The 27,242-nt window shown below is 29.7% G+C and overlaps 3 protein-coding genes across 3 annotated transcripts; all 3 read left to right on the forward strand.

Moving 5' to 3' along the window:
• The first annotated feature begins 4,539 nt into the window (after positions 1 to 4,539).
• On the forward strand, positions 4,540 to 4,967 carry LOC101492561 (uncharacterized). The gene has a single exon (XM_004502275.4). The coding sequence runs from the start codon at positions 4,636 to 4,638 to the stop codon at positions 4,804 to 4,806; it is 171 nt and encodes a 56-aa protein (XP_004502332.1). The 5' UTR covers positions 4,540 to 4,635; the 3' UTR covers positions 4,807 to 4,967.
• A 3,131-nt stretch (positions 4,968 to 8,098) lies between these two features.
• Positions 8,099 to 18,275, forward strand: LOC101492891 (probable thimet oligopeptidase). The gene is made up of 20 exons (XM_004502276.4): positions 8,099 to 8,368; positions 8,467 to 8,588; positions 9,331 to 9,494; positions 9,794 to 9,884; positions 10,117 to 10,296; positions 11,416 to 11,496; positions 12,098 to 12,178; positions 12,528 to 12,620; positions 13,085 to 13,165; positions 13,242 to 13,404; positions 13,714 to 13,834; positions 13,923 to 13,995; positions 14,385 to 14,492; positions 15,649 to 15,746; positions 15,853 to 15,898; positions 16,054 to 16,150; positions 17,027 to 17,100; positions 17,188 to 17,292; positions 17,471 to 17,554; positions 17,991 to 18,275. Exons 1-20 carry the CDS (start codon positions 8,203 to 8,205, stop codon positions 18,099 to 18,101), a joined length of 2,139 nt encoding a protein of 712 aa, XP_004502333.1. The 5' UTR covers positions 8,099 to 8,202; the 3' UTR covers positions 18,102 to 18,275.
• A 2,664-nt stretch (positions 18,276 to 20,939) lies between these two features.
• On the forward strand, positions 20,940 to 27,219 carry LOC101493223 (serine/threonine protein phosphatase 2A 57 kDa regulatory subunit B' theta isoform). The gene is made up of 3 exons (XM_073369007.1): positions 20,940 to 22,577; positions 26,336 to 26,687; positions 26,987 to 27,219. Exons 1-3 carry the CDS (start codon positions 21,354 to 21,356, stop codon positions 26,989 to 26,991), a joined length of 1,581 nt encoding a protein of 526 aa, XP_073225108.1. The 5' UTR covers positions 20,940 to 21,353; the 3' UTR covers positions 26,992 to 27,219.
• Positions 27,220 to 27,242: the final 23 nt, after the last annotated feature.

Below are 27,242 nucleotides of genomic sequence, written 5' to 3' on the forward strand. Positions count from 1 at the left end.
AATCTGTCAGCGTGAAGTAAAAGCTTTTGTTTGATGTGTAGAGAATAAATGGATAGGAGGATGAGGTTGAGGTGGACATGTCTGTCTTTTTATATTGAAAAAATAATATTATTTATCGTATATAATATAATTTAATTTAATTGATATGTGCATAAATCACATTACCCCACCCAAACTAGGATTAGATTGCCTACCGTAAAAAAGGTAGGTGTTTACGCACTAAATGATCCTATTCCCTACTTTTATACCAAATGAGTGTAAATTTTTTTTATACGATAGTAAATATAAGATGTTGATCGTGTAGTTATTTTATAATGGTAAAATAATAAAATTAATTGTTTTTATTATTTTATATTTATATTTATAGTACATAATTTTTCTCTTTGTAATATATAGCGCTGAAATCAATTTTAAATTATTTTGACTATTAATTTAAGTTTGGATGGTTAATAAAAAAAGTGTGATATTGTATATTTACTAAATTCAAATTCTTCAAATTAGGGTTGTCATTTGACTATCCATAAAAAATATCAATTACAAATAAGTTAAAAATATAAGATCAAATAATTTTTTTACACTTTTTAGTCTTTTAAAAATTAACCACATTTGATTTTTATCCCTATTGTATAGTCAACTCTGTTTGACCAGTGGAAGATGGTATGACATTGAGACGTGGACAATTTTAAAATGATGGTGTTATCACGTGTCAATGTGATTTGTTGATTTTTATTTAGTTATTTTATATTTAATACAAATTTTAGCAATATAAAAAAAATAATGGGTGTACATTGTAAAATTATGTTATAAAGACAACAAATCATAACTATTTAAAATGCGTTTATTGTATTGCAAATATTAAATGACATATCAATTGCTCTAATCCACCGTCAATGTAAAATTAATTCATAATAATGGTGCATAATCTATCTTTTCATTAAAAAAATATAAATTTTTACATCTCGTCTAATATTATCTCTAATATTAAACAAATATTAATATTTTAATACCAATATCTTAGTAGTCATTTTTTCTCACACTTAAATATTAATATTTTACTAGTCACTTTTTTAGGCACTTACTTATTTTTATTTAGATTTAATTGTAGTTTTGAATGTCATATATTTATCTATTCACAAAATTGATCACTTACTTTAAAATTCAATAATTTTTGCACCACTTTTAAATATTTTAATTAAAAAATGATAATGTGACATTTAAAAAAATATGAAATGTGACAAAACGATGTTAATTGATTAATATTAATAAAATAATAATAAAACTCTTAAAATTTCATTTTTAACATTGAGATTTTTGTTTTTAAAATAAATTAATAATATAAGTAATTATTACATCTAAATGATTTTATATAATAAGATTATAAATTATGCATTTAAAATATATTAAATTATTGTTTTTTTAATTTAAAATTTGAGAAAGAGATACAAGTTATACAACTCACAAATTTAAAAATAGAACCATAGTCGTTAAGTCTTAGCTATATAGAAAACTCGAAGTTATATGAGTTAATTATAATCAAATTTTTTATTTTTTTTAAGATCAAATATATAATTATAAAATTATTTTGATTTTCTACTTTAATTTCTCTTCGTATCAATGAATATTTAGTTATTTACACATGAAGGGCGGACTTCTGCCTTATTTTCAAGTGTTTGATTGTAGAGATGAGATAACGTAACAATAATAATTTTTTTTGCTAATTTTGACATCATAACTACAATTAACTATTTCTGTTAAAAAGTGTAATTAATTAATATCATCTAATTTAAGCCTTTGAGGATACGAGACTTGCATATATATGAATTTAATATTTATATATTTAATACTTTAATCTATCATTAAATGCTGTAAAAGGTTTAATATTTTCTTACTTTAATTTATTATTAAATGCTGTAGAAGGTTTAACATTTTCTTAATCAATTGTGTTAAAAACTACATGATATATATGTTATGATTTTTCTATTTATTTTAGTTCTAAATGAGTACTGTATTGAGTTGTTAGATTTAAATTAACTTTAACGTAAACCCATGAATGTATTGAGTTGCTAGATTTAAATTTTTGTGACAAGGTGAAGTTAATTTAAAATCTAATTTAATTTAACATAAACACGTGAATTGTTAAATTAGATTTATATATAATACCAATATAAAAGTAATTTATGCATACATTCAATTAGTTTGTTTATCTTTTGTTATAAGATTCACTTTAAAAAAATGCAAGTATTAGCAAACAGTTTCTAACAATAAATTTGTTATCCTCTAATTTGACTTTTACTTAAGGAGATACTTACTGCACAGAATACTTTAAAATTTTCAATAACTTTTTAAAAAATACTATAAATTTTATTAAACTTTAAAAAATATTATTTTTTATTTACGAGAGACATTTGAGTTATAATTTTTGTAACGGTGTATTTATGTGATGTATTTTATGAAACAATTGGACTTTAATCATGTGTAAATGAAGGTGATCCAAAATTTTATATTTATAATGTATCTAAATTATAAAATTACTTTTTCAAATTCATTATACATTCCTCTCTATCTTCACTATCGTTATAGTTGTGTGGATGAACATAAGACAATGTTATCAAAGTTAAATGTAAAATTGTGATATCACGTATAATTTGGAGAAAACTTTTACAAATGAAGTTGATTGAATTTACGGACTTAATTCAATTTTATAAAAAAATATTTATGTTAAAAAATTGAAAATATGAATAATTATAACTGTGACAAAACTGTGAAAATCAAATTATATAAGTCTACGGGATAATTGTCATTTAATATATGTTAATTTATGAATTTCGACTAGACACGACATGACATATGTTAATAAATATGCTAATATATGTTGTTGTAATTTTGTGCTATATAATCAATGTATTTTATGATTATAATTGTCTTTATTAGTTGAATTGTGGTGGTTGGGTCATCCTTGTCTATATTTGAGTTTAATATGTGAAGATGACATGTTATATACGTTTTTTTTTTTGTTATACGAATTAACCTAATCAAATGACATGCAATATCATATAAATTGATATGTGTAAATTCTCATTGCATAATGTAGATTATTGGTATGGGTATATGACTAAAATTTATTTTAACAATATTTTTAATTATTAAAATTGAATTTTTTATTAAGCTCGATTTTTAAAAATTAGAAGAGAGTCTTCAAGATATATAAGATGAATTAAATAGTAGACCAAATTATAATCCATATGTCTGTTATAAAAAAACTTGAATGAATAATTTATAAAAAAAATTACAAAAACAACCACTATAATTATAAAATAAAATAAACTTTCCAACCTAAATTTCAACTCAATTTTATTTACTAAAAAATGCAAACCAAAATTGATTCACTACCTCTCTCCAATGGTAAATTTATAACTTAAAATTGATATATGCAATACAATATTATATTTTTTGTTATTAAAAATTCAAAATTTCAATCACCCCAATATTTTCCTCCTAAAAGATCCGTTGCTACTACAAGTATCTTTATCATATTTATCATATTCATATAATTATGTATAAATTATTTTTACAACTAGACATTAAAGCTGCATTTGTTTTAGATTTTTTTCAACGAAAAAATCATTTTTATCATAGTAAATAAACGGGAGTTAAAAAATCATTTTAAAAAAAATATCTAAAAAAATAATCTCTAAATTATTCAAAACAAAAATCATTTTTATTTAAGTTCAAACAAACACACCATAAATATTGATCATAGAGCTTTATGTAGGTAATTATAATTAAGAGTTATTTAAGTGACACGATAATTTAAATAAGTCACATAATTTATTTTTTTAATCTCAATCATCCATGTATGGTTGTGTGGTTATATATATATGATATGTGTGTTCAAGATATAATTTGAAATTGGATAAGTATAATCGATATCATGTAGACTGAAGTCTCAAGCCACCGGAAAATTTAAGATAACAAATTTTATCGCATGACTCATAATGAACCTTCTCTTACTGACATTTTAGCTATCGTTTAACTCATTTTAACATAAATATATCAAAACATAAATCAATTTATATTCAACCTACTTTTAATTAAATTATTTAAAAACAATAATTATTTTTTGTGGATGCAAAACCAAATACACCATTGTTAGAAATAGAAAATAACTAATTTAGATTGCTTATATTTGGCACAACCAAACTTAATTTTTTTTATTAAGTTATATTCGAAACCTAATAAAGCAACTAGCACGCTATTTTGGATGATCAGCCCAACATTTTTTTAGGAGTTGGGAAGAAGCCACTAGATGAGCAGAAATGGGGTGTGCTATTGGAAATTCAACCAATCAAAATGGCAAAAAAAATAGGACAAGAGGTACTCAAAGTGGTATTAGGTTTAATTTAGATATGGTATACCCGTAATAGGACATTCAAGAATAACCTCTTTCCAAAAATATTCGTTGATTCATATGAAAGAAAAGGATTGCCTTTTTTTTTTTGCAGCACTCTAAAAAAAGGATCACCTCAATTCCTAGGTGTTAGAGCTATAATAAGTAAATGAATAGCATGGAATATCTACTAAAGTCAATCATTTATATTTTTTCTCTAATCCAAAATTATCACCAAACGAAAAAATATGGATTCCGGCATGTCATGGGCTGATCAATGGGACAACAACCCAGACCCTTTTCCAACATCAGAGAAAGACAAGAAAAAGGGCAAGGATGAATCAAAGGCAAGCAAAATTGGGAAGAATATGCTGACTTTCAAATGGGTGAAAGAACTACGCAAGAAAACTCAAAAATGATGAAAATATCGTCATTATATTTATTTATTATTTATGATATAAACCCTCCTTGACTATTTGAAATTAATATTTGCAATAATGTAATTGACGTTGTCATTTTATTTCTGGAAACTAAAAAGGCTCGTTGAAGCAAATAAAGTTCCAGAATTTATTAATTACAATCTTATGCACCTGTCCCATTCCTGGTTTATATTATACCAAAAATCTAGACTATTGTTAATTTCATAATTGATTTTGTTAAATACACTCTGAGATGACATGTTTCTTGTGCTTTAAGTAATGGAAAGTGGATGATAGTTTGTGTTTCTTTGCTTGAAATTAATTTGACCATATTTTTAAGTAATGTCGCGCTATAGTTCATCAGTTCATCTATACTCAAATGTAAATAAATTTTAATGTGTTCAAATATCATTCTTGAATTGAAAAGTATATTGTCTTTTTTGTGATTTTTAAGCAATTTTGTTGTTATATTTGTATACATTTTTTTAAATTGCAGTGTGATTTTGGATACGTTGTTTTGAAGTAAATCATGTCCAATTTAAAGATACAATCACGTGCGTTTTAATATTATTTGGATGATAATCTTTTAAAAATGTATAAAATTCTATTTGATTTAATATAATTACAAACTGTTTAATTTTGATCAATTTTTTAATATTCAAATAAAATAATAAAGAGTGATGATCAAGTGAAAAAAATTGTGTGATCAAGCGTTCAATCATATGCATGGAAAATGATTTGAGAAGAGAGAAAAGAGTCGAAGAGGATTTGAGATTATATGAATAAAATATACATATGGTGAGAAATTTATGAAATAGAGTGAATATTTATTCATAGGCAATTTGATTGTCCACCGCTCATGATCAATATAAACATAAGGTAAGGTAAAGGGCGTTTAAGGTCGATGAAAAAATATTTTATATTGAAAATTAAGTATAATTTGTCGTAAGCAATTATATATATATATATATATATATTAGGGTGTTATTTAATATGTTGGCAAGTTGTAAAACAGGTTAAGCCACACTCAACGAAGGTTCCGTATCTGCTTTTCAAAGAACGAACAATGACTTCTTTCTGTTGAAGTTCGCTAGATTGGAGTTTGTGGGTAAAAAGATACCATTGCAAAAACAAAACAAAAAACTATGTATTACCGTTTCATTATTTCTTTTTAATAAAAAGTATTTTATAAACTGTGATAATTTAAAAATATTACCCTCAATTTTTATCCCAAAATTTTATCTTTTTCACTCTTAATTTTACACTTAATTTTGCTTGGTAATTTTTATTTCCCGATTTCATCTATTTAAATGTTATTTGACAATATACATTTTAATCAAAATTTCATTATATTATTTCAAAATTATTTTTGTTGTTGTCAAATTAATTCTTTTAAAATCAGACTAAAAATCGAACCAACGAGACTTTTGCATCATGGTTAAAATGGTTGAATTACAGTCGAATTGTTAAATAAATGAATAATAAAAGACATGAAATGTGTAAAAATATCATAACTTCATAACTTATAAAATAAAGATTCATAAAATTTATAACAAATACTCAATATGAATAATAAATACATTAAAATGCACGACAAATATAAATTTTCATAATATTGATTCAAACATCAAATCTCATATGGATCAACATATCAACCATTAGTATTTTACGGATTTGAGTAAAATAATAGTTTTTTTTTTTTTTGTTAAAATTAAACTTACCAAGAATGTGTTTTTTTTTAAATAATTTTTTTTACCAAAATAAAAAATACGAGTGTTATAAAAAAAATCATAACGATTTTCCAAAACCAACCCCAATTCAGTGACCAGTTTGCTTTAATCCAGTTCAAACCAATTTTTTCGATTTTATGATCAATGAATTTTTACATTGAATAAAACAATTCATAAACCAATTCACGGTTAGACCGGTTGAACATATCAAACCAATCTATTTTTAAAACTTTGTGTCAAACCTGCCATATTTTTGTCACCATCAACCAACCTCAACATGTTTCATATGGTTATTGTATTTTAATTAAAATACTTAAATATTTTAAATTCAAAAAATTTAAATATAAATAAAATATTAATGTACGGCTAAATTATGGTATTCATTACATGTTCTTAAATGTTTTTGCTCTCTCTATTTATTTTATTACTAAAGTTTTTAGTGTATAAATGTGTATGTTTCACAAAATTGTAGTATTTATTTTGTATAATTATATTTTTATATATTCAAAATATTACAAATTACGATTTTTATTTCTTTTGGAAAATGATAAGGATCTCTATTCAACATGATGTGTCATGGTAGAGTCTACTTAAACTCTCTAGGATGAATTGCACAATTAAAGATTTTATTTGATTTTTTTACGTATTTTGTCAAACATAGTTAATTTTATTTGAGATTGTCTTTGCATTAAATGTGAATATATTTTTTAGCAAAAAATTAAACTTATATTTATTACGTTGTAGAAATATAATCCTTTCTATTTATATCCTATCGACAATTGAAAATGTTTTTTTTTTTATAATCTTTTATCTCTTGAAATATTTGAATCGTCTAAAATTTTAATTTGTCTATAATTTTTTTAATTAACCAGTCAAACACAATCATAGGGGAAAAGATGTAATTCCTTTGTTATGATCCTCTCAATTTTTAAAAAACGGAGATGATTGCTTTCCTACCATCATTACTGATTATGAAAAAAAAAACAATGAATTGTTAAATCAGTTTTTAATTTATATAAAATTTTAAAATTTTGTTTTCAATCTATTTAAAAAAAAACATGTTTTAGTCTTATATAATTATTCTATAAGTTATTTTAGTTTTTAGTGAAACGGAACATATTTTAAATTTTAAAAATATATTATAGCATTATTAAAAGTTCATCCACACAGATATTGAATTTTTATAATTTGAGATTAATTAAATATAATTTTTTTAAAAGTCATGTATTAAGATAAATGTTCTTAAAATATAAATCTAAAAATCAATTTTTGAATTTATTTTTTATGAAATAACTTTTTATAGTATCATAAAATATATATACAAAATAATAATTTAAAAATACACAACAATATATACAAAATAATTATTAAAAAATACACAATACTATTCTAAGAGAGAATAAAATGCTTACATAATAACTTTACAAGAATAAAATGCATGATTATTTTTACAAAATTTCAAAATTTTATAGAAAAAGAAACTTATTTTATTAAAAATGAATGAATATATAATTATTGCCATAACGTGTGTCTCGCTACTTTATTTTTGGAATTTCAAAATTTACGTCACAATCGCCTCATTTCATTTTCCGCCCAAAACAAAATCGCCCTTCGCGCTCGCCAAAGGGAGAGAAAGAAAAGACAAAAAACAGATTACAGAGAGAAAATGACGGAAAGTGAGGGAAAGCGTGAGAAAATGGAAAAACTCAAGAAAGGTGGCGGTAGAGGAGGCCTCATCGCCTTCACCGGAACTGCTGCGGTGCTCGCTATCGCCGTTAACCTCGTTATCACCGCCATCAAACACCAGAACGCAAAAAATGCAAAGAAGAAAGGTACTCCCTCTTCTCACCTCTTAAGCATTCGTGTGTTTGGTGTACAAACTGTTAAGAAATAAGCTCGTTTACTGAAACAACTTCGGGAAATCTGGTAGATCTTGCAGGTTCTAAGGTGCGTGTTAACCTATCTGCATCTGAGATTGTTAAATTGACAAACCAAATCATTGCAAAGTCAAATGAGGTCCACAATTCCGTTGCATCGGTGCCTCTTGATAAGGTAGTATCCATTTTCATCTTTATGCTACACTGATTTCTTTATTCTTATAATTTATTTTCTGAATTACAGCTTAGCTCGCTTATTCCTCGAAATTTATTGGTTGCATGTCCGTGAAATGATTTTTGAAATGCCGATACCTTTAATTCATGGTCAAACTTTTCAATTGGAAAACAAGAAGAAGCCTTGTCATAATTTTTTATCATATTTTGAAAAACATGTTATTGCTGTTTGTATTTTCGGTCACTGTTAGAGATGAGAAAAGTAAAATAGAAGTTGTATGGATGATAGAAAAGTGTAAAAAAGTAAAATAGAAATTGTATTGATAATGAGAACTTTAACTACATCAAGAGGTACAATAATGAAACATATATAGCCAATGAGAAATATTGAATACTAATGTAAATACCTAATTAATTTTATGTTTAGTGTGTTAAACTTATATTCATAAGTCAGTTAGTTTAGTTTGTTATTTGACTTAGTTGACTTTATTAAGTTGACCAGTTTCCTCTTTGCTATTGTATATAAATACAGTTCTTTATTATCAATGAAAGTAAGTAATTCAGTTTGAGATTAACCTGTTACTTGTTATAAGAACAACCAACTTCTAACTAGTGTAAATATCTCTAATAACCACTTCTGATTATTTAGTTGTTTTAAATCTTCCTCTATCTTTTTTTTCCTTCTTTTTCCGTGTACCGTGTCCTTAAGTGGATTTTCTTACTTGTGTGGATAAAAACTGCAGGTCACATACACAAATGTTATATCACCTCTAGCAGAACTCCAAGCGCAGCAATTTCCATTGATTCAATCTTGTTTGTTACCAAAGTTGGTATCTACCCGGGACGATGTGCGCAAAGCAAGTGCAGAAGCAGAGCGAAGAATAGATGCTCATCTCGACATTTGCAGGTTCGCTGCCATTGATTTTGAGTTTCTTACAATACATGTAATTTCTGTTCATATCCACTTCTGGTGGGGAAGAAATGTCTTAAAAACCGAGGGATTAGTATAGGACGGTTCCAACAATGATTTTGTCTTGCTTACTTTCACTGGTTGCTAAGTTTGCTAGATTAAGAAAACGAGGATAGTGAGGATAAGCTCCCCATGCTGTTAAGCTGTACAAATGTTTAGTGTTTATTACTTTATTTTTCTGTTGACTTGATGCATTAAGAAACTAAATAATGTGTTATTATGTGCAAGTGGATCAGCAAACGTGAAGACATATATATTGTCGTGAAAGCATTTGCAGTGAGGGGGGACTGGATGAATGCCGAAACCAAGAGCTTTGTTCAAGTTCTGGTAAGTTGTCTCCATCACTGTCCTTTTCTTTCTTTCTTTCTTTTTTTGGATTTTTTTTTCTTCAGGAAAATTAATGGATCGATTTATTATTGCTTGTAATATATTGTGTATACGTAAATTGTATATATATTGCTAAAACGATTGCAGAGTTGCATTATATGCTACTTCACTTTTGCACGACTGCACGCGAACTATGAAATCCAGATATTGATTCTTTCCTAATCAGTGACAGGTGAGAGACTTTGAGCGAAATGGACTGAACCTCTCTGCAAGCAAAAGAGAAGAGTTGATGCGTCTAAGAGCTCAGATTGATGAGTTAAGCATTAAGTATATCCAAAATCTCAATGATGCTAGCACATTTCTTCTCTTCAATGAGGCAGAGTTAGCTGGATTACCTCAAGAGTTTCTCAAGGTTTGATGTATCCTTCATCCATCAGTCCACTTGACAAGTGTAGTCATGTTTCTGAAAAATTAGGCTTTCCCCTTTTGCATTGTGACCCAAGTCAACTATTAAATGCTTGCTTGTACAGTATTAATTTCAAATGTATGGCTTAATTTTTTTTTATATGCAAATGCTAGTATATTAGTTGTTATGTTAGTATTTTCTCCTTTACCAGGGTTTGACTTCCAGTCATTTAACTCCTCAAATTCTTTTAACCCTTAGCTCAAATCGCTTTAGCTGCCCAATTTTAATCCCTTGTAGTCTATTATTTGTCCAGGCATAAATTGCATAATTGAGTCACAAAATTCTTTTGTGGTTAGGCTAGGAATGATTGCTTCCTCCTTGAACTGCGCATTCCTAAGTGGTATGCGGAACTTTTCAAGAATCTTCCGCTGTGTTGGTGATTGTGACAAAATAGTGGAAGTAATGGGAAGGGAATGGACAGCCATATTGCTCATGTGTTTAGGAGTCCTATTTAAGAAGTGGATGTGACGTAGAATAACCTGCTACCCTTGATTTTCCTCAAGAGTTGACTGTTTCCTCCAAATCACCCTTTCACACGAAAAAGTTAAACCAATAAATTGATCTCCGTTCACTTCTACTTATTCCGTGTCTTAAACATTCTGGATGATGTATATTCAACTTATTTCCTTAAATTAAATTCAGACAAGAAGATGACTACCTTTCCTCTCCTTTTGATCGAAAACCGTCCCCTCCAATTCCAATAAAATCCCAAATATAGCCCTCAAGTATGAACTTATGCGACTAAGGTAAGAAGAGTTCAAAGGAATATGATTTTGAGTTCAAAGGCAATGTAGATTTTAAGATCAAGAAAATATTTGGCCGATTGGACTATTTAAGGACATAATTAATGCACAATATACTGGTTTTCTATCCATGTCTTACACATATTGATTAGGCTATCCCTCCGGTTACATGTAATATTTATATCTGATTTGACTCTCAAGCCTTCATTCATGGCTTTTTATGGAGACTAATCTTTTGCATTTCCTCCAACTGTTAACCATTTTTGTTTTTGTTTTATGGTTGTTATTTACTTATATTGTTGAAAAAATATTTTATCCACAGGGTTTAGATAAATCTGAAAATGGACAATTGAAGATCTCCTTAAGAAGTCATCATGTCACAGCTGTACTCGAATTTTGCAAGGTATGTCGAATGAAGTATTAACTAATATTTCATATTTATTAATATAAGTACCATATTGTGAATGAAATTAAGGTGGTTTTTGCACCAAAGTCCAGTTGTATTCTCTTTAATAAAATGCTATTGTTGTCTAGAAGGGTTTGCATTTGAAAATTTTGAAATGACTGTGTGAGCAATACTTTTCAAGGGAATTTGACTTGGAAGACATAGACCAGGAAGCTGGGATGACTTCCTTGACTATGTGACTTTTTTTGTTAAAAAAAATCATCTTTAAGAAAAGCTGCTTCATTTTTTTTTTCAGAATCAATTGTTTTAGATTTTATAAATAGTTCACAATGAACTATTATTATTATTTAATCGTTGTGGAGGTTGCAAAATTTAAAAAATAATTGTGGTTCTTACTTTGGCACATGCAATAAGTAAGAGATTTATTGACATATAACATACGATACCATATACCACTTGTTCCATGAATATACACAAGTATTATTCTTTATACAAAAGCATGCTTCTTTTCTCCTTTTCTTGGTATGTCTTTGTGCGAGTGTGTTATTTAAGGAAACCATACTGACAAAGTATATAATTCTATATTGATGACATGAAGGTAGGAACTACAAGAAGGATGGTATCACGGGCGTATGGAAATCGATGTGGAGAAGCTAATCTTTCTATTTTAGAAAGTCTGGTAATTTTCACTGTGGCATTATTCTTCAGAATTTCAGTTATTTACTATCAAATGTTTCTAACGTACTTTTGAGGTATAAATCTACAAGTTATCTTGTAATTGGACCTTGTAAAAGGCCATTGACATGCTAACAATCTATTGTTATTTTACTAAAGTCTTAATTTAAATTACTATTTAGAGTTTGTGAAAAAGAGAATGGTTCCAATTTTATTGTGGTTCTATGTTTGAGCATCTTTCATATAGTTTTATATAATTCTTGATTTTGCGTTGGTTCTGGATGTGTTCACACTTGATTGCCATAATGATTTCATAAGTTTGTTAATGTTGGTATTCCATTGGCTTGATTCAGGTGCAACAGCGTCATAAATATGCTCGTTTACTTGGCTATTCGTGCTATGCCGAGTATGCCGTTGATGTTAGAATGGCAAAAACACCAACCAAGGTTTGTAAACTTTTTTTGCAGAAATTCAATTATAATTTTCCAATCATTTGCATCTCTTTAGGGTTTTCCTAGTCAATAGAAGAGGATTCCATCTGAACTTCTATTTCTTAAGTTGGTTTTAGAAATTTGTCTGCAAAAAGGAGGAAGTAAACTCAACAATGTATCATGCTATCAAGCCTATCTAAGCACACACTTGTTTTTACTTCATGCTTTTTGACAACAGATTAGTTGAAGGTTAGGAAACGTCACCAGTAGTCAGTAATTATAAAACCAAATACAATTATGAGTTTGTTTATTTGATGATATAAATTGGAATGAGAAGTGGGTAAGCGGTCTTGTTGCTTTGCCTTGAAGTGTTGTTAATAGATTAGTTGATTGCTCAATGTTGTTTTTTTTCCTTTCCCCCCCTAAATCTCATATCTAATTCTGGTATTCTATGTATTGCTTTTCCAAATTTTATCCAGGTGTTTGAGTTTCTGAATGACATATCCGTACGTGTAACTGACTTGGCTATAAAAGAACTTGACATCTTGAAAGATTTGAAGGTTTGTACATTTTTGGTGTATGCTGTTTGCTTTAATTTATAAATATATCTTTTAATACAAATTCATGCGATATCAGAAAAAAGAGGAAGGGGAGTTTCCATTTGGAATTGAAGACCTACCATATTATATTAAACGGGTTGAAGATCAGAGTTACGATTTGGACTTTGGCGAGATCAAGCAATACCTACCAATTAATCTAGTTCTATCTGGAATCTTAAAAATTGTCCAAGATCTTTTTGGTAACTTTATATCTGACAACTTTTTTGAAGTTATGTTTTATTGCATTTATGATTAGATACTGATAATACTGGAAAATAACTGGAATGAGATTGTTGGTAAAATATTTCCAGTTTAGGAATAATTAACCATTTCTGTGTTCATAAAGCAGTTCACAAGTAAGCATTTATTGACAAGATTAACTACTTGAGCATTTAATTATTCCTGAACCAAAATATTTTATCAAGAATTCCTTTTGAAATTTTGCAGTATGTTTTAATTTTGTGCGAGAGAATACACACTGGTTGTCATTCTTGTTGCTCTTTGGGCAGGTTTAAGATTTGAGGAAATTGCAGGAGCTGAAGTTTGGCATTGCGATGTTCGTGTTTTTTCAGTGTTTGACTTGGGTTCAAGCGAACTCTTGGGTTATTGCTACCTTGATTTGTTTTCAAGGTTGAGCTTTTTAATTATTTTAAATTTCTTCATTTTTTTAGTTTGCTAGTGAAAGTTGAAATTAGGTTCATATTGTTTATTATTACAGGGAAGGAAAATATGGACACACTTGTGTGGTGCCTCTCCAGAACGGTGCATTAACAATCAGTGGAGCACGGCAGGTTCTTTTAAGTGAATAAAATAAAATAAAATTTCATTTTACATACAGTAGATAGATAAATATACAAGTAGCTTATTACTAAGATGGTTAATGTCCGGTTAAATTGAGCACTTAAAGCTGTCCAATCTTATTACATATTAGATAGAGACACTTACTTAAAAACAGAAACACCGTGCAATGAACACCAAAGATCATTGAAAATTCATGCATTTTGTCCAGCAACACACTTAACTTGGAGAGCAATAAATCACACTACAACAGAATTTTACCTTCTTAAATCTTGACATTCTGTTCCAAACTCCAACGGAGAAGGATCTTGACAATTGTATAAATACAAATTTGGTTCTCTTTCTATTTCTTTATTGTTGTCCCTTTTCAATGTTTACACAGATACCAGTTGCATTACTAATATCTCAGTGTCAAAAGGATTCTGACTGTAGTCCTGGATTATTGCGGTTTTCTGAAGTGGTCAGTCTTTTCCACGAGTTTGGCCATGTGGTATGTTTGCTTTGTATCCATGAAGCATGCTTTACTGATCAACATTATATTTTCCTTCTCATGATTTGCCTTGTAATTTTTATCGTTTCCTTGTTTGAGTTTGGTTTAAAGCGGAATAAAATGTATGATTTGTACAATTGAGTCCCTTTTCTGAAAATTTACTTGTACTTTTCCTATTATTTGTAGTTGTCAAAACTGGCACAGGACAGTGGAAGGTGTAATATTGAAAAGATGAAATTAGGTTTACTCAAGAGAATTAGGGCAGAATAGAAATTAGTTGATTGAAAATTCATTGGATTTTTTAGGAAAAGGATAATGTGCATTGTGCAGGAAATACAAAAGGGCTGGTTTAAATTGGTCGCATGAGGGTGCTGCAAATTACTGTGGGAAAAATTCAAATTTTTATGACATAACTTAGGGTGCAATGATATCAAGCACTACTTTATATGCATTTCCCATTTGCAATGGTATCCATATGTGGATCTAGCTGGTAAAAGGTGCTTCAAGTAAATGGTCTACATCTGTAATGAATACATCTGAGTGCATAAGAATAAGAAGTGTTTTGACATGCAAGGTTGTAAAAAAAAAGTTGGTAGATGCGTTTGCTTGTATTTCTAGACTCTGATGTCTCCCCCTTCCATCACCTTGAGTGACAAAATTTCGTTAAGGTCAATTCAAGCTGGCTGGATTATCAAGTATCCAGCCATAAAATTGCGACAACTGGATTCTCTCTCTTGACTTATACAATACTTTAAAAACAGATACACCGTAGAAATGGATTGAGTTTAATTCTTTGCTTGTATTGACCGATTTATATCCTTAAGTAAACAGGTTCTGCTGATGTTTCTGTCAGCCAAGTTAATCAGAAAGTTGTTTTCTCATTTGAACATGCCAATGTAGAGTTGGATATTTAGGTTTGCTGTGCTCTCAGCCCTTGATTAGGGACATGTGTTTTGCTTTTCTCTAGATTTTTATGCTCCACCTAAGTTGTTAATAAGATTCATTCTGTCAATAGCTTGAATTTGAATATAAATTGAGCTGTACCTTTCTGCAGAAGATGTGAGATATTGTAATGCCCACTTCATTTAGTTTTGTTTGCACTTTGTTACATGGTTTATTTTATTCTGAAGCCTTTTAAAAAAATGTAAACTGTTAGGTTCAACACATTTGCAACCGTGCTTCATTTGCTAGAATTTCTGGATTACGTGTTGATCCTGACTTTGTGGAAATACCTGCTCAACTGCTACAAAACTGGTGAAAAATTTGATCCACATTCTTTGCTTTTCTGATTTAGAGTACACATTTACACTTTTTTACTAATCACAAATTCATTTTTTCTTCGTACTTGTGAGAAATGTAGGTGTTATGAAAGCTTTTCTCTAAAGTTGATATCTGGATTTCACCAGGTTACTTTTCTAACTTTTTCCTCCATAAATTATATGTTTAACTTTCTTTTTCTCTTTTAAATATAACCGGCCATTGCTTTTTGAATATACCTCACTCTGAAAACAGCTACTAATTGTTTTTTGAGGCTTTAATTTGTTAAGTTTGTGGCTTGCAGGATATCACAAAGCCCTTAAAGGATGACCTATGCAAATCAATTAAAAGATGGAGAAATTCTTCTTCTGCACTTAAATTGAAGCAAGAGATTTTATACTGTATGCTATTGTTGTTTTTCATTATGACAACTGAACTTCTTAATTACTAGTTTTTTTCTTATGCTAATGCTTATATAGAATATATTTTTTCTGCTGTGGGTAGTTAAGTACACTAAAATTTGTATTTTCTGTTTTAGTGGTAGTTTTATTGTCCTGTACAATGGTATGGTCCAGCACAGTAAAGAATAGTTCTTATCTGGTATTTGATTTAGAGATTGTTTTGATCCAAACGCAAATTTGCAGGGAGAAAATTATTACTGTGAGCTCTTTTAATTGTTTTGGATTCTCAAAATTAATTGTGTAATGAGTAGAATTGAGTTCATGAGAAAATGAGAAATGAAAATTTGTAGCCTTTTTCAATTTATAGAATTTCTAGGTATAGAGCTCATAAAATTTATATGAAACATATATTTATACCTTATAACTGATTTATCATTTAAAAAAAGTAAATTCTTCTAGACTAACTCTTAAAACATTATTCCTAAGTAAATCGATCTTTTCAATATTAATTATTTTAAGTCAATTTGACCAAAATATAAACCAAACAGATCCTCAATCAGTTGCTGTATGCTGTGTAGGTATACTTGAATGTATGCATAATGTGCTTGTGTCTGAGTATAGTTTCAGGCTGTAGGTTAGATGAATAATTGATACGGTAATTTTTGGTTGAAAAATGCAAAATGTTTGTTATCAACATTATCTTGATTATCATGGACTCTTTAATTCCCTATGATCTCTTTTCAATTGATTCCAAGAGTCAGCTGGCAATTAAATTGCTTTTGGGCAGAGAATGGTACATGGTGTTGACAGAGAAGTTTATACATTGGGAATAGTTACTTTCTACTTTCATTTAACTTAAGATCTGCTTGATTTCAGGTCTTTTTGACCAAATCATACATTCTACGGAAAACATAGATATTCAAGAGTTATTCAAGCATCTTCATTCCAAGGTAAATGAATTTAAAATTAGTTATAATTTGAAGTTCAGTGCTTTAGTGTAGGGCGTGAAAAGAAGTTCTATGTAATTTTTGTCCCAGGTAATGTTAGGTTTGCCGGTATTAGAAGGAACCAATCCGGCTTCATGTTTTCCTTTTAGTGTCGTTGGATATGAGGCAGCTTGCTACAGTCGCATATGGAGTGAGGTATTAAATTGCTATATATGATATTCATAGTCTTGTTTCATGATAATCAATTTTCACGCATAATTTAATTTTCAATCATCCGTATGTAGTCTCTCTAAAGATTATTGTTCGTGAGAGTGTGAGAGTCTTCCCTGATCAGTGAGTTGAAGAATAAAAAATGAATCATAAAATTTTTCAGGTGTTTGCTGCTGATATTTTTGTCTCAACGTTTTGCAATGATGCTTCAAATCAGCAGCTTCCCGGCATGCAATTTAGGAATAAGGTAACTAACGACAATGACATTCCAAAGTTCCCATTTTTCTCTAGAAATATATTAGCCATTAGTACGTATTGCTTTAAAGTTGAGGAAAAATTCAGCAATGAATTTCATATGAATTTTTTTGAGAAATTGAGGGGATCTAACTGTTATGTACAGACTAAAGATTGAATTTGGATAATTTCATGATTAAATACTTAATGAGTTAGTTGTATTGGTGATCTCACTATTAAAATGTCCTGGTCACACAACTTAAGTTGTATACAAGTAAGTTTTAATAGCGAGATCGTCAACATAATTCTCTCTGATTGAATTCCAAATTTAAGAGGATCCAAATCCTAGAGATCACATGCTACAATGTATTTGTTTCCTTACTCAGATATCAGAGTTTGTTGTTAGAAATGTTGTACTTATTTGTGTGCTCGTGTTAAAACTTTTGCAGGTATTGGCCCCCGGCGGAGCAAAGGATTCTGTTGAAGTGATATCGGACTTTCTAGGAAGAGAACCATCGATTCGAGCTTACGTTGAGAACAAAGCCAAGTATGCTTTGTAAGGTTTTTCCGACAAGTATTTATCCATCGACAACAATATTTTTGGAGCATCAGTTGTTATCCAAAAATAATAGCTCAGTGTAAAAATGATTACATTTTATCAGCAAAAAACAGTACATGTAATAATAAATTATAAAATAGTTTACCTAATTAATATCTTTATTTTTTATTTTTCACCTAATAATCAAAAGGAAGAGAGGAGGATAAATTATTTTGTAAGTACAATATTTTGGAACGAGGGAAATCAATGGAGTAATAATCAACGCCTTGGCTTAGCTCATAGGAGCTTCGTTATCTTTCTTCAGTACTTCTAACCGTTTCTTTTGGGACTTGTCCCTTTTTATTCATAAAACTATTAAAAGTAAAATAACTCATCACTAGATTTTTTTAGGAATTCTTTAAATCGAGGACACATGTGCAAATTAATAACTAGTACTAATAAATAAAATTTGATACATTTATTTATTCTTTTTTACATTAATAATTGTACAAACCATTGAACGGGTTAGAACTTAGAACGTGTATTTGGTTGGTAAGAATTTCATTACAGGTAGTTGATGGATTGCCCAGAAATGGACTCCGAATTTCGGAAGATTCCTCCGGTTGCGTTAGAGCGGGAAGGAGTTTTACGGAGGAAGATTCTCAAGGCATTATTTGAAACACAACAGGTGTAAATAAGTATTTACCAATAAAGAAAATCACTTAAGCTTGTTGGTTAATGCTTTGAATAAATCATTAAGTGGGCCTAAACGTAGTTATTCCATTATATTTTAATACAGTAATGGTGTTTAAACTCAAACCAATCCAACGAATTGATCTAAAAAATATTTGACCTGTTTATTTTATATTTTTAAAAAGGTGACTTTGATGTTACATTATGAAAATTTATTTAAAAATAATAAAAGCTATATAGATTTATTTGTTAGTGTAAAAAATAATTTTAACATTCAATAACTTAGAGATTAATTGTTAAAGATTCTTACCATATAAATTTATATTTTTATAAAAATTATTTCTCAAAAATGATTTTTATGAAGAGTTTTTGAAAACAGTTTTAATCATTTTATAAAATTTCATTATTGAAAAAAATTGTAACAAATAGATAAAATATTTAAAATGATATTTTTTTAAAAAATTATTTATATTAATTTTTTATTTAGTTTTATTTTTAAAATTAATTTTAAAAAAACTATAACAAAAAAAAAATAATAATACTAACAAAATCATCATTAAAAAACGTTATACCAAAGTAACATCCTTTATACAAAAAAAGGACTTTGTTGACTTGTCGTTCATAAAGTTTATTTCGAAGTTTATATTTAAGCTTAATTAATTAATACTACTAATTTAGTTTTTTCATTTTTGGTGAAATACTGCTGATTTATTTTAATATGAAAATTTAATATTGAGTATACAAATATGTTTATATTTAGAGATGAATGGAGTAATCATTAGAAAAGTATTCATACTAAAGATGCCCGCTTGCTTTATATATCCACTCAATTCCAAAATTTCAACTGAAAAGTGAGCAAATACTATTGTCTGCTGAAATTTATTATTGGTATTAAAATTTTGGATGCCCATTCATTCCAACTAGCATTTTCCCGCTGATTTAAAATTGGTCGAAAATCACACATTGCACTGACTTGACTTCTTCTCGAAGACAAATTAAAAGAATGATTGAATCTAAGAATTAAAAATACAAAATTCCCAGGTCAACAAACACCAACCCCGAAGATAACAAAACCGTGTTTGCTTCGTGTTGCTGCAGTAAACATCCAATGTCTTTTCTTTTAACTATAATGTAAATGTAAATATTAATATACTATTCTCAATCCTTTTTCTTAATCAAATCTCAGTCAGTATATTATGTCTGCATTGCATGTGCCTCTTTCCATTTTTCCAATATTTTATTCTTGTATTCTCTACGGATAGTTGGAAACATTTCAACTTGGACCTCAAAATTTTAAAGACCTATTAAATAGTCAGATAGTATTAGATTTGAGTAATAAAAACTTCATCGAATGAAACATGAGAAAAACGTATGTATGTTTTGAAAAATTAATTAATTTAGTTTGAATTTTAGATTAAATAATTAATTTTAAAATATTATTTTTATTTTATTTTAGAGATAATATATTAGAATATTATTAATCACACATTTAAATATAATTAGTTTTAGTTTTTAAATTTACAAAATCTACGTGTATTTGAAGGATCTAATAGTATTTGAAATCATGCTTAAATAAATTAAGTTAATAATTAATGAATTATCTAATCTTAATATATTTATTTACCAATTATGTGCATTAAGTGTATAAAAGTTATCAAATTTTTTGATAAAAAATATTATCAAATTTTGTTATCCTAAATTAATGTTCAAATTATATTATGACATTTTTAAATGGAAAATCTATATTTATATTTAAATAGATAATAAATCGATCTTCTAAATTAAATTAGACGGTTTGAATGATAAAATTCATCTAATTGTTTTTTAAATTTGATTTATAATTTTTTGATAAAATTTTGATCTATTTCTACAATATTAACGTTAAATCAAAATCATTAATTATTAATTACAAATTAAATTAAACATGTGTTAAATTTATTAGATGAGAAAAGAAGAGAGATTTACTATAATTAGAATAATATTTAAAAGTTCTCTATCAAACAAACTAACAACACAATTGTGAGATTACGATATCATGGTTTGAAGCTATAATCTAATAATATCTAAATTTATAAGACACTTAATTATGATGTTGAGTATAAGCCCCCTTTTATTTTATCCTCTTGTTTAAAATAATAAATTTTGTTGATATAAAAAGAAAAAAGAAAAGAGCAATTATTAAAAAATAAAAAGGAAAAGGGTAATCTGCTGCAGAACATTCTTCATCATCTCTCTCTCTCTCTCCAACCCAAACGACGAAGAAGATTAGCTTTCTGATATTTGAATTCCCAATTCCGAAATCACTGTGTTTGTGAATATTAACGCTGATCTCAATTCCAGCAACACTATTTCTGATCTCAAAAGTTTCCATTTTCACAAACAAAGTCTGAATCATCCAATTGGGTTATGCTCCAATCCAACATCACTATGGGTAAAATTACAGAACTGGGCTTTCTTCTCTTACCCAGATAAGAAAAAGGGTTCCTTTTTTTTTTCTTCACCATCATCTTCATATCAGAGATCGTTGTTTTTCCAGATTCAAAGAAAAGGGTGTTCCGTGTTCGTTTCTGTTTGATGAATTATGTTCAAAAAGGTATTCAGTAAACTTCCTAAAAAGTCACAAAAAAGTTCGGAGAATCGCGAACAAGGTGGAACTCCAAGAAGCCATGGTGTTTCAACCTCAAAAAACAGTGAAAATATTACACAACAAGGTAGCAACAAAACCGGTAATTCTTCTACTTCTTCTTCTTTGAATGTAGGACAAGGACAGTATAATAATAATCATGGTAACAAAGGTTCATCATTACCTTTGTTTGTGAATGAAAATTCCAATGGTAATTTCAATTCTTATGAAGCATTACCAGCATTTAGGGATGTTCCCAATTCTGAGAAACCAAGTTTGTTTATTAAAAAGCTTAAGATGTGTAGTGTTGTTTTTGACTTCACTGACCCTACTAAACACCTCAAAGAAAAAGAGATTAAGAGACAAACTTTGGTGGAACTTGTTGATTATGTGTCTTCTGTTAATGCTAAATTCACTGAGAATGTAATGCAAGAGGTTGTGAAAACTGTGTCTGCAAATATATTCAGAACACTCAGTCCTCAACCGCGTGAAAACAAACTCGTTGATGGTCTCGAGGTTGAGGAGGAGGAGCCTTCAATGGATCCTTCTTGGCCTCATTTGCAAGTTGTTTATGAGCTTTTCCTTAGATTTGTGGCATCACCTGAGCTGGATGCAAAGTTGGCTAAGAGATTCATTGATCAGTCCTTCATTTTGAGGCTTCTGGATTTGTTTGATTCTGAAGATTCTAGAGAAAGGGAGTACTTGAAAATGACGCTGCACCGCATCTACGGTAAGTTAATGGCACATCGCCCTTTCATCAGGAAATCAATCAATAACACCTTTTTGAATTTTATTTTTGAGACTGAGAAGCATAATGGGATTGCTGAGTTCTTGGAAATTTTGGGGAGTATCATCAATGGTTTTGCGTTGCCATTGAAAGAAGAGCATAAATTGTTTCTGGTTCGTATATTGATTCCATTGCACAAGCCGAAGTGCTTAGCAATGTATCATCAGCAGTTATCTTATTGCATTACTCAATTTGTGGAGAAAGACTGCAAGCTTGCTGATACGATCATTAGGGGGTTACTGAAGTACTGGCCAATAACAAATAGTTCAAAGGAAGTTATGTTCCTTAGTGAGTTGGAAGAAGTCTTAGAAGCAACTCAACCTCCGGAGTTCCAGCGATGTATGGTGCTATTGTTTCACCGTGTTGCTCATTGTTTGACTAGCCCTCATTTTCAGGTATTAAATTTTCAATGCTTCCTCAAGTTCATTTTCTTTTACTACTCATATGTCATGAAAAACAGCTATTTTTTTTAAAAAAAAGTTAATTAATTTTCAGAAACAACTGAATACTATTTCATATGATTCATTTCCTCTTAGTTGAGAAGCAATATTAACTGCCAATAAAAGGAGAAACATGCATCATCTTTGCATGAGAAGAGAATTTCCTTCACACACATACTTACAATTTAAGACATCAGACAAAATGTTCCTGAATCCTGATTTATGAAGGGTCTTACTCGAATATTATATGCAGCAACACATATCCTGGTTATTTGTTGTAATCCATAAGATGACATATGAAGACTTATCATATATGCATAGCCAGATTCGTAAACCAATGTTTTATATCAAATTGTCGCTTCACTTCATAGAAAGCTGCTAAACATGCTAGGATGATTAAGTTTGTAATTTCATCTCGTGTTATTAATTTCAGTTTTGTCAATTAACTAAGTTAAAAACTTATGTTTGGAGATGGCCCAACAACGCAACACCAACCAAACGCCTTAAATCACTCTTAATGATTGGCATATAGGTTTTCTTGGTCTCCTTTTACCTTTAACTATTGGCCTATTCTCCATCTAATCTACTCTTCCTATCAGTCTATAGGTCTTCTCTATCCATGCCCAAACTGCATAAGACGAGATTCTAATATCTTCTCTATTATGGATGTTATCCCATTTTTCTTTCTAATAATTGTATTTCTGATACTATTTTTCCCCTGTACTCATCCAAAATAACATTCTTATCTCTGCGACACTAAATTTACTTTCTTGTTGGCTTTTTACTGCACAACATTCACTTATGTACAACATTGCACGCGGAGAGGTGCTTTTCTATTGCATATCATATTTCAAACATTCCTCCATTTCATCTATTCTACTTGGATTCTCTGGTTTCCACCGTTTGGGAATTGCAGATGTAATCCCGCTACAGTCTACGTAATCCCTGCACATAGTTTTGCTTGGAGTCATTTCGTTGTGCTAGGTGAGGACACACTCCAGATCAGAAAACAGCCAGGGCTTTCAGTGTATACATATCTTTATCACATTAGACTCATCTATTTAAACAAATGTGTTCCTGCTGCTTTCTGACTTAGGGTTAACAAACTGATGAGCCCTAGCCGAGAGAAAAAACAATTTGTTTCTTGAAGACTGAGCAGACACAAAATCGTAGATGAGACTCATATTGACTCATTTTAGCATGGCTGTGCATTTACCATCTTACTCTATTGAGAGGGCTAAAGATATCACTATTGTTATGTATGAGCCTATGAGGGGTGGATCTCATTATATCTCTCAAACAATCAAATTCCTCTACATGACTTATTGCATTCAATTACTACATTTATGAAACCCAGTTACCGATGATGTTTGATAGTATTCAAACAGACAACTCCCATTGTAGGAATCTTAGTAACTTCAAATTGAAGGACTATATATGCTATAGTCTCTTGGAGAAGCGCTTACGACACTCATAACTTTCTATGTAGTGTTCTTACGGTGAGTCAATCTACTACATTATTATCTTATATACACGTACTTATGTGAAGATTTGATATCTCATATCAGTGGCAACTGAAATGTGCTCATTAATCTACTCACATATTAATCTCAATGCATTGTATCGTCCTCGTTAACAATAATAGTACTTGACTAAGGATGTTTAAGAATAGTGTTCCATCATTCATTAGGATCTCACCATCAATACCCTATGATATTGAATTTAGTATTCTACAGATTTTACCATGTTCAAGAAAGCAGCATAATATATTAAATGCCTCATATTGTTAATTAAAGCAAGATACTAATGCAAGTCTAGATGAAAACACATTGATTTCTAAAGGTTACACTAACAAACATCTCCCTTTTTCTACCTCACTTTGTATGATGTAACCAAGGTACTTGAAACATGAGACTTGTGGTGTGGTATGACTCTGTTCTCTAATTTTAATCTCTCCATTATAATATGTTTGTCCTTTGCTTATCTTGCATTGCATATACTATGTTTTATTCTATTTACACAGAAGCCAAGTTTTTCGAAGCCTTGGCGCTGTATCTCTAACTTTTTATTGATCTCTTCTCTTCTCTTAATTCTCCAACTAAGACTTGTCAACAGGAGATGGCCCAAGAGTAGCTTGTTCAATTTATCTAATGTATCCTCTCACCCCAAAAGTTAAGCATGGAAGAATTATAGACCTATGCTGAAATTAGTTTAATTCATAGAATAGGGGTAGTGAGTGTTCAGTTCTTGGAACTCGGACACTCTATTGAAACTTGAAGAGATTCTGATACAATGTTGGGCAGCCAAGTATATCCAAAACTTGGGCTGTTAGGCAAAGGACCTAAAAATAATTAATATATCGATATGTCCAACTGGTCTAAAATCACCTCTACGAAGTTACCCACGGTTATGTAGTATGGCCCTTCATAGTTTAGGAAGGTTTATTCTGGTGTCTTTAAGTATAAACTCGTGTCTTGAAGGTAATTCTTGTGTTGGTTCTAGATTCAAATAAGTGACAATACATGACTTTCTTTTCCCTAGAGGAAATGGATTAAATGTTCATGTGAGGTAACACCTCTTACTTTTTATCAAAATAAATTGCTGACTTTCTGTTCAGTATGACTGTGCTTACTAGAAAATCTATTTGTGACTATAAATAATTAGGTGAACTACATTTTACTAGCAAATAATCTATTACTTTATGACTGAATTTTGAATGTTGATGCTTTTGTCTAGTAGTTGCAATATGGCTCTACCTATAATTTAAAAGACCTAATAGATCCTATAAGAAACAATGGATGTCAATGATTATATGGTATATTTATAAGTTGGCACTTGTAGTTAATTAATCTACTCACAAAATTAAGTTATGATCCACTTGTGAATAGTGTATCTTTGTTAGCTTTCGTGTATCACATTGAGAATGGTGCTCATCATTATATTGTGCTAAATACGTGGATAGTGGGCTGTCAACTTGATGAAATTATTCTGATTAGATTAACATTGTCATAGAAGATATCATTTTGCTTTAAACTATGACGTTGACAACTATAATCCAACTTGTCGAATTTTTAGAGCTTCCAGTCCTATGCCATTTTTCTTTCATAACACGTCTCTCTGTCTCAAAAATAAGATAGTATCAGCCTTTTATGTAGCCCACGCTCAGTTCGTACCATCCCCTAAACCTTCTAAGTGTATGTTTTGATTGGCGGTGAATTTGATAGAATCACAACGTGCCACTGTGATTTTGGCAAAAACTACAATTTAGAGTTTCAGGAAAATCACAGTGTCACTGCGATTTCATCAAACTTACTGCGTATCCAAGAACAAAGAAATATTAAATTGTGCTAATTTCATTTTGGAAGTGTCTGCATGATTGCGAATTTCTTCACGGCTTTAAACTGAGCATAATATTTTTCTTCAATCTTTTGAGTGGATTTTTTGTTGCTTTCTTCATCAACTGGTATACGTATGCGCCCTAAATCTTGAGTTGCGGTAGAATGTCTACTGCAATTTGCAAGAGTTGGTGTAATCGTGCTGCACGATGTCTCAATTGCTCATGTAATGTTTACAAATGATTATATGCATCAATTGAACAATATTGTGTTTTTACAAAGCTCTATAATTATCTAGCTCAATTTGTCAGTTCCGTCTTGACCAGCTGCAGTTGCAATATATTGTTTATCGTTTCATGAATATTGTCTTTGTTTCAGGTCGCGGAAAGAGCTTTGTTCTTGTGGAATAATGATCACATTGTGAACTTAATAAAACAAAACTGCAAAGTGATACTGCCAATCATGTTCCCTGCACTGGAGAGAAATATTAAAACTCATTGGAATCAAGCTGTCCACAGTCTGACTTTAAATGTTCAGAAGATTTTTCACGATTTCGATCCCGATCTGTATAAAGAATGCTTACAAAAGTTTGAGCAAGATGAATCAAAGGAAGGTGAAGTGACAGCAGGACGCGAAGCCACGTGGAGACGTTTGGAGGAGCTTGCCGCGAAGAAAGCTACGAGTAGCGAAGCCGTGCTTGTTGGAAAAGCACTCACTCGCAAATCGGCAGGTTAGATAGAAATGGAACATGTATTCTATATAGCTTCATTTTTTAAGGAAGAATTTTACGGTATTTTTTGGCATGTGATGGGTTGGCCAAGAATGGCAATTTCTTGAATACTTTCCATATTCACTTCCTATAGGAATTGAAGGGTATTTATTATTATTAGTAGTGGATAATCTTATATTCACCACAATGTCCAAAGCTTAACTACCATATAGCTTATACTTTTGTAGCCTGAGTTGACACTCAGCACATTTGAGAACTTTTCTTTTTAATGCACATTTCCAATGAACATTTCCTTGTAGGCTAAAAGTCTTTAAACATACCATTGGGTTTGGCGCAAATGGTCGGTGCACAATATTTGTGAGTATTGTAAAGATTAGAGTTATGAGTTAGCAATTACTAACACGTTATCTATCACAGACTCTTTGATTAAAATTCTTATAGGTCTCACTAAATCATGTGGACCCTATATGAATTTCGTGGGACCCATGTGAATTTTAAAGTGAACTATATAAAAAGTGTGTTGCTAACGTTATTCTCGTTAAAAAAGTCTATAAA

This window comes from Cicer arietinum, chromosome 5 (genome assembly GCF_000331145.2).
Source record: "Cicer arietinum cultivar CDC Frontier isolate Library 1 chromosome 5, Cicar.CDCFrontier_v2.0, whole genome shotgun sequence".
Taxonomy (NCBI): Eukaryota; Viridiplantae; Streptophyta; class Magnoliopsida; order Fabales; family Fabaceae; genus Cicer; species Cicer arietinum.

Coding starts and splice junctions, on each gene's coding strand:
- LOC101493223 (XM_073369007.1), top strand. CDS start 21,354: ATGTTCAAAAAGGTATTCAGTAAACTTCCTAAAAAGTCACAAAAAAGT. Junction 22,578..26,335: donor TGACTAGCCCTCATTTTCAG/GTATTAAATTTT, acceptor TCTTTGTTTCAG/GTCGCGGAAAGAGCTTTGTT.
- LOC101492891 (XM_004502276.4), top strand. CDS start 8,203: ATGACGGAAAGTGAGGGAAAGCGTGAGAAAATGGAAAAACTCAAGAAA. Junction 9,495..9,793: donor GCTCATCTCGACATTTGCAG/GTTCGCTGCCAT, acceptor CAAGTGGATCAG/CAAACGTGAAGACATATATA. Junction 17,555..17,990: donor GCATGCAATTTAGGAATAAG/GTAACTAACGAC, acceptor AAACTTTTGCAG/GTATTGGCCCCCGGCGGAGC.
- LOC101492561 (XM_004502275.4), top strand. CDS start 4,636: ATGGATTCCGGCATGTCATGGGCTGATCAATGGGACAACAACCCAGAC.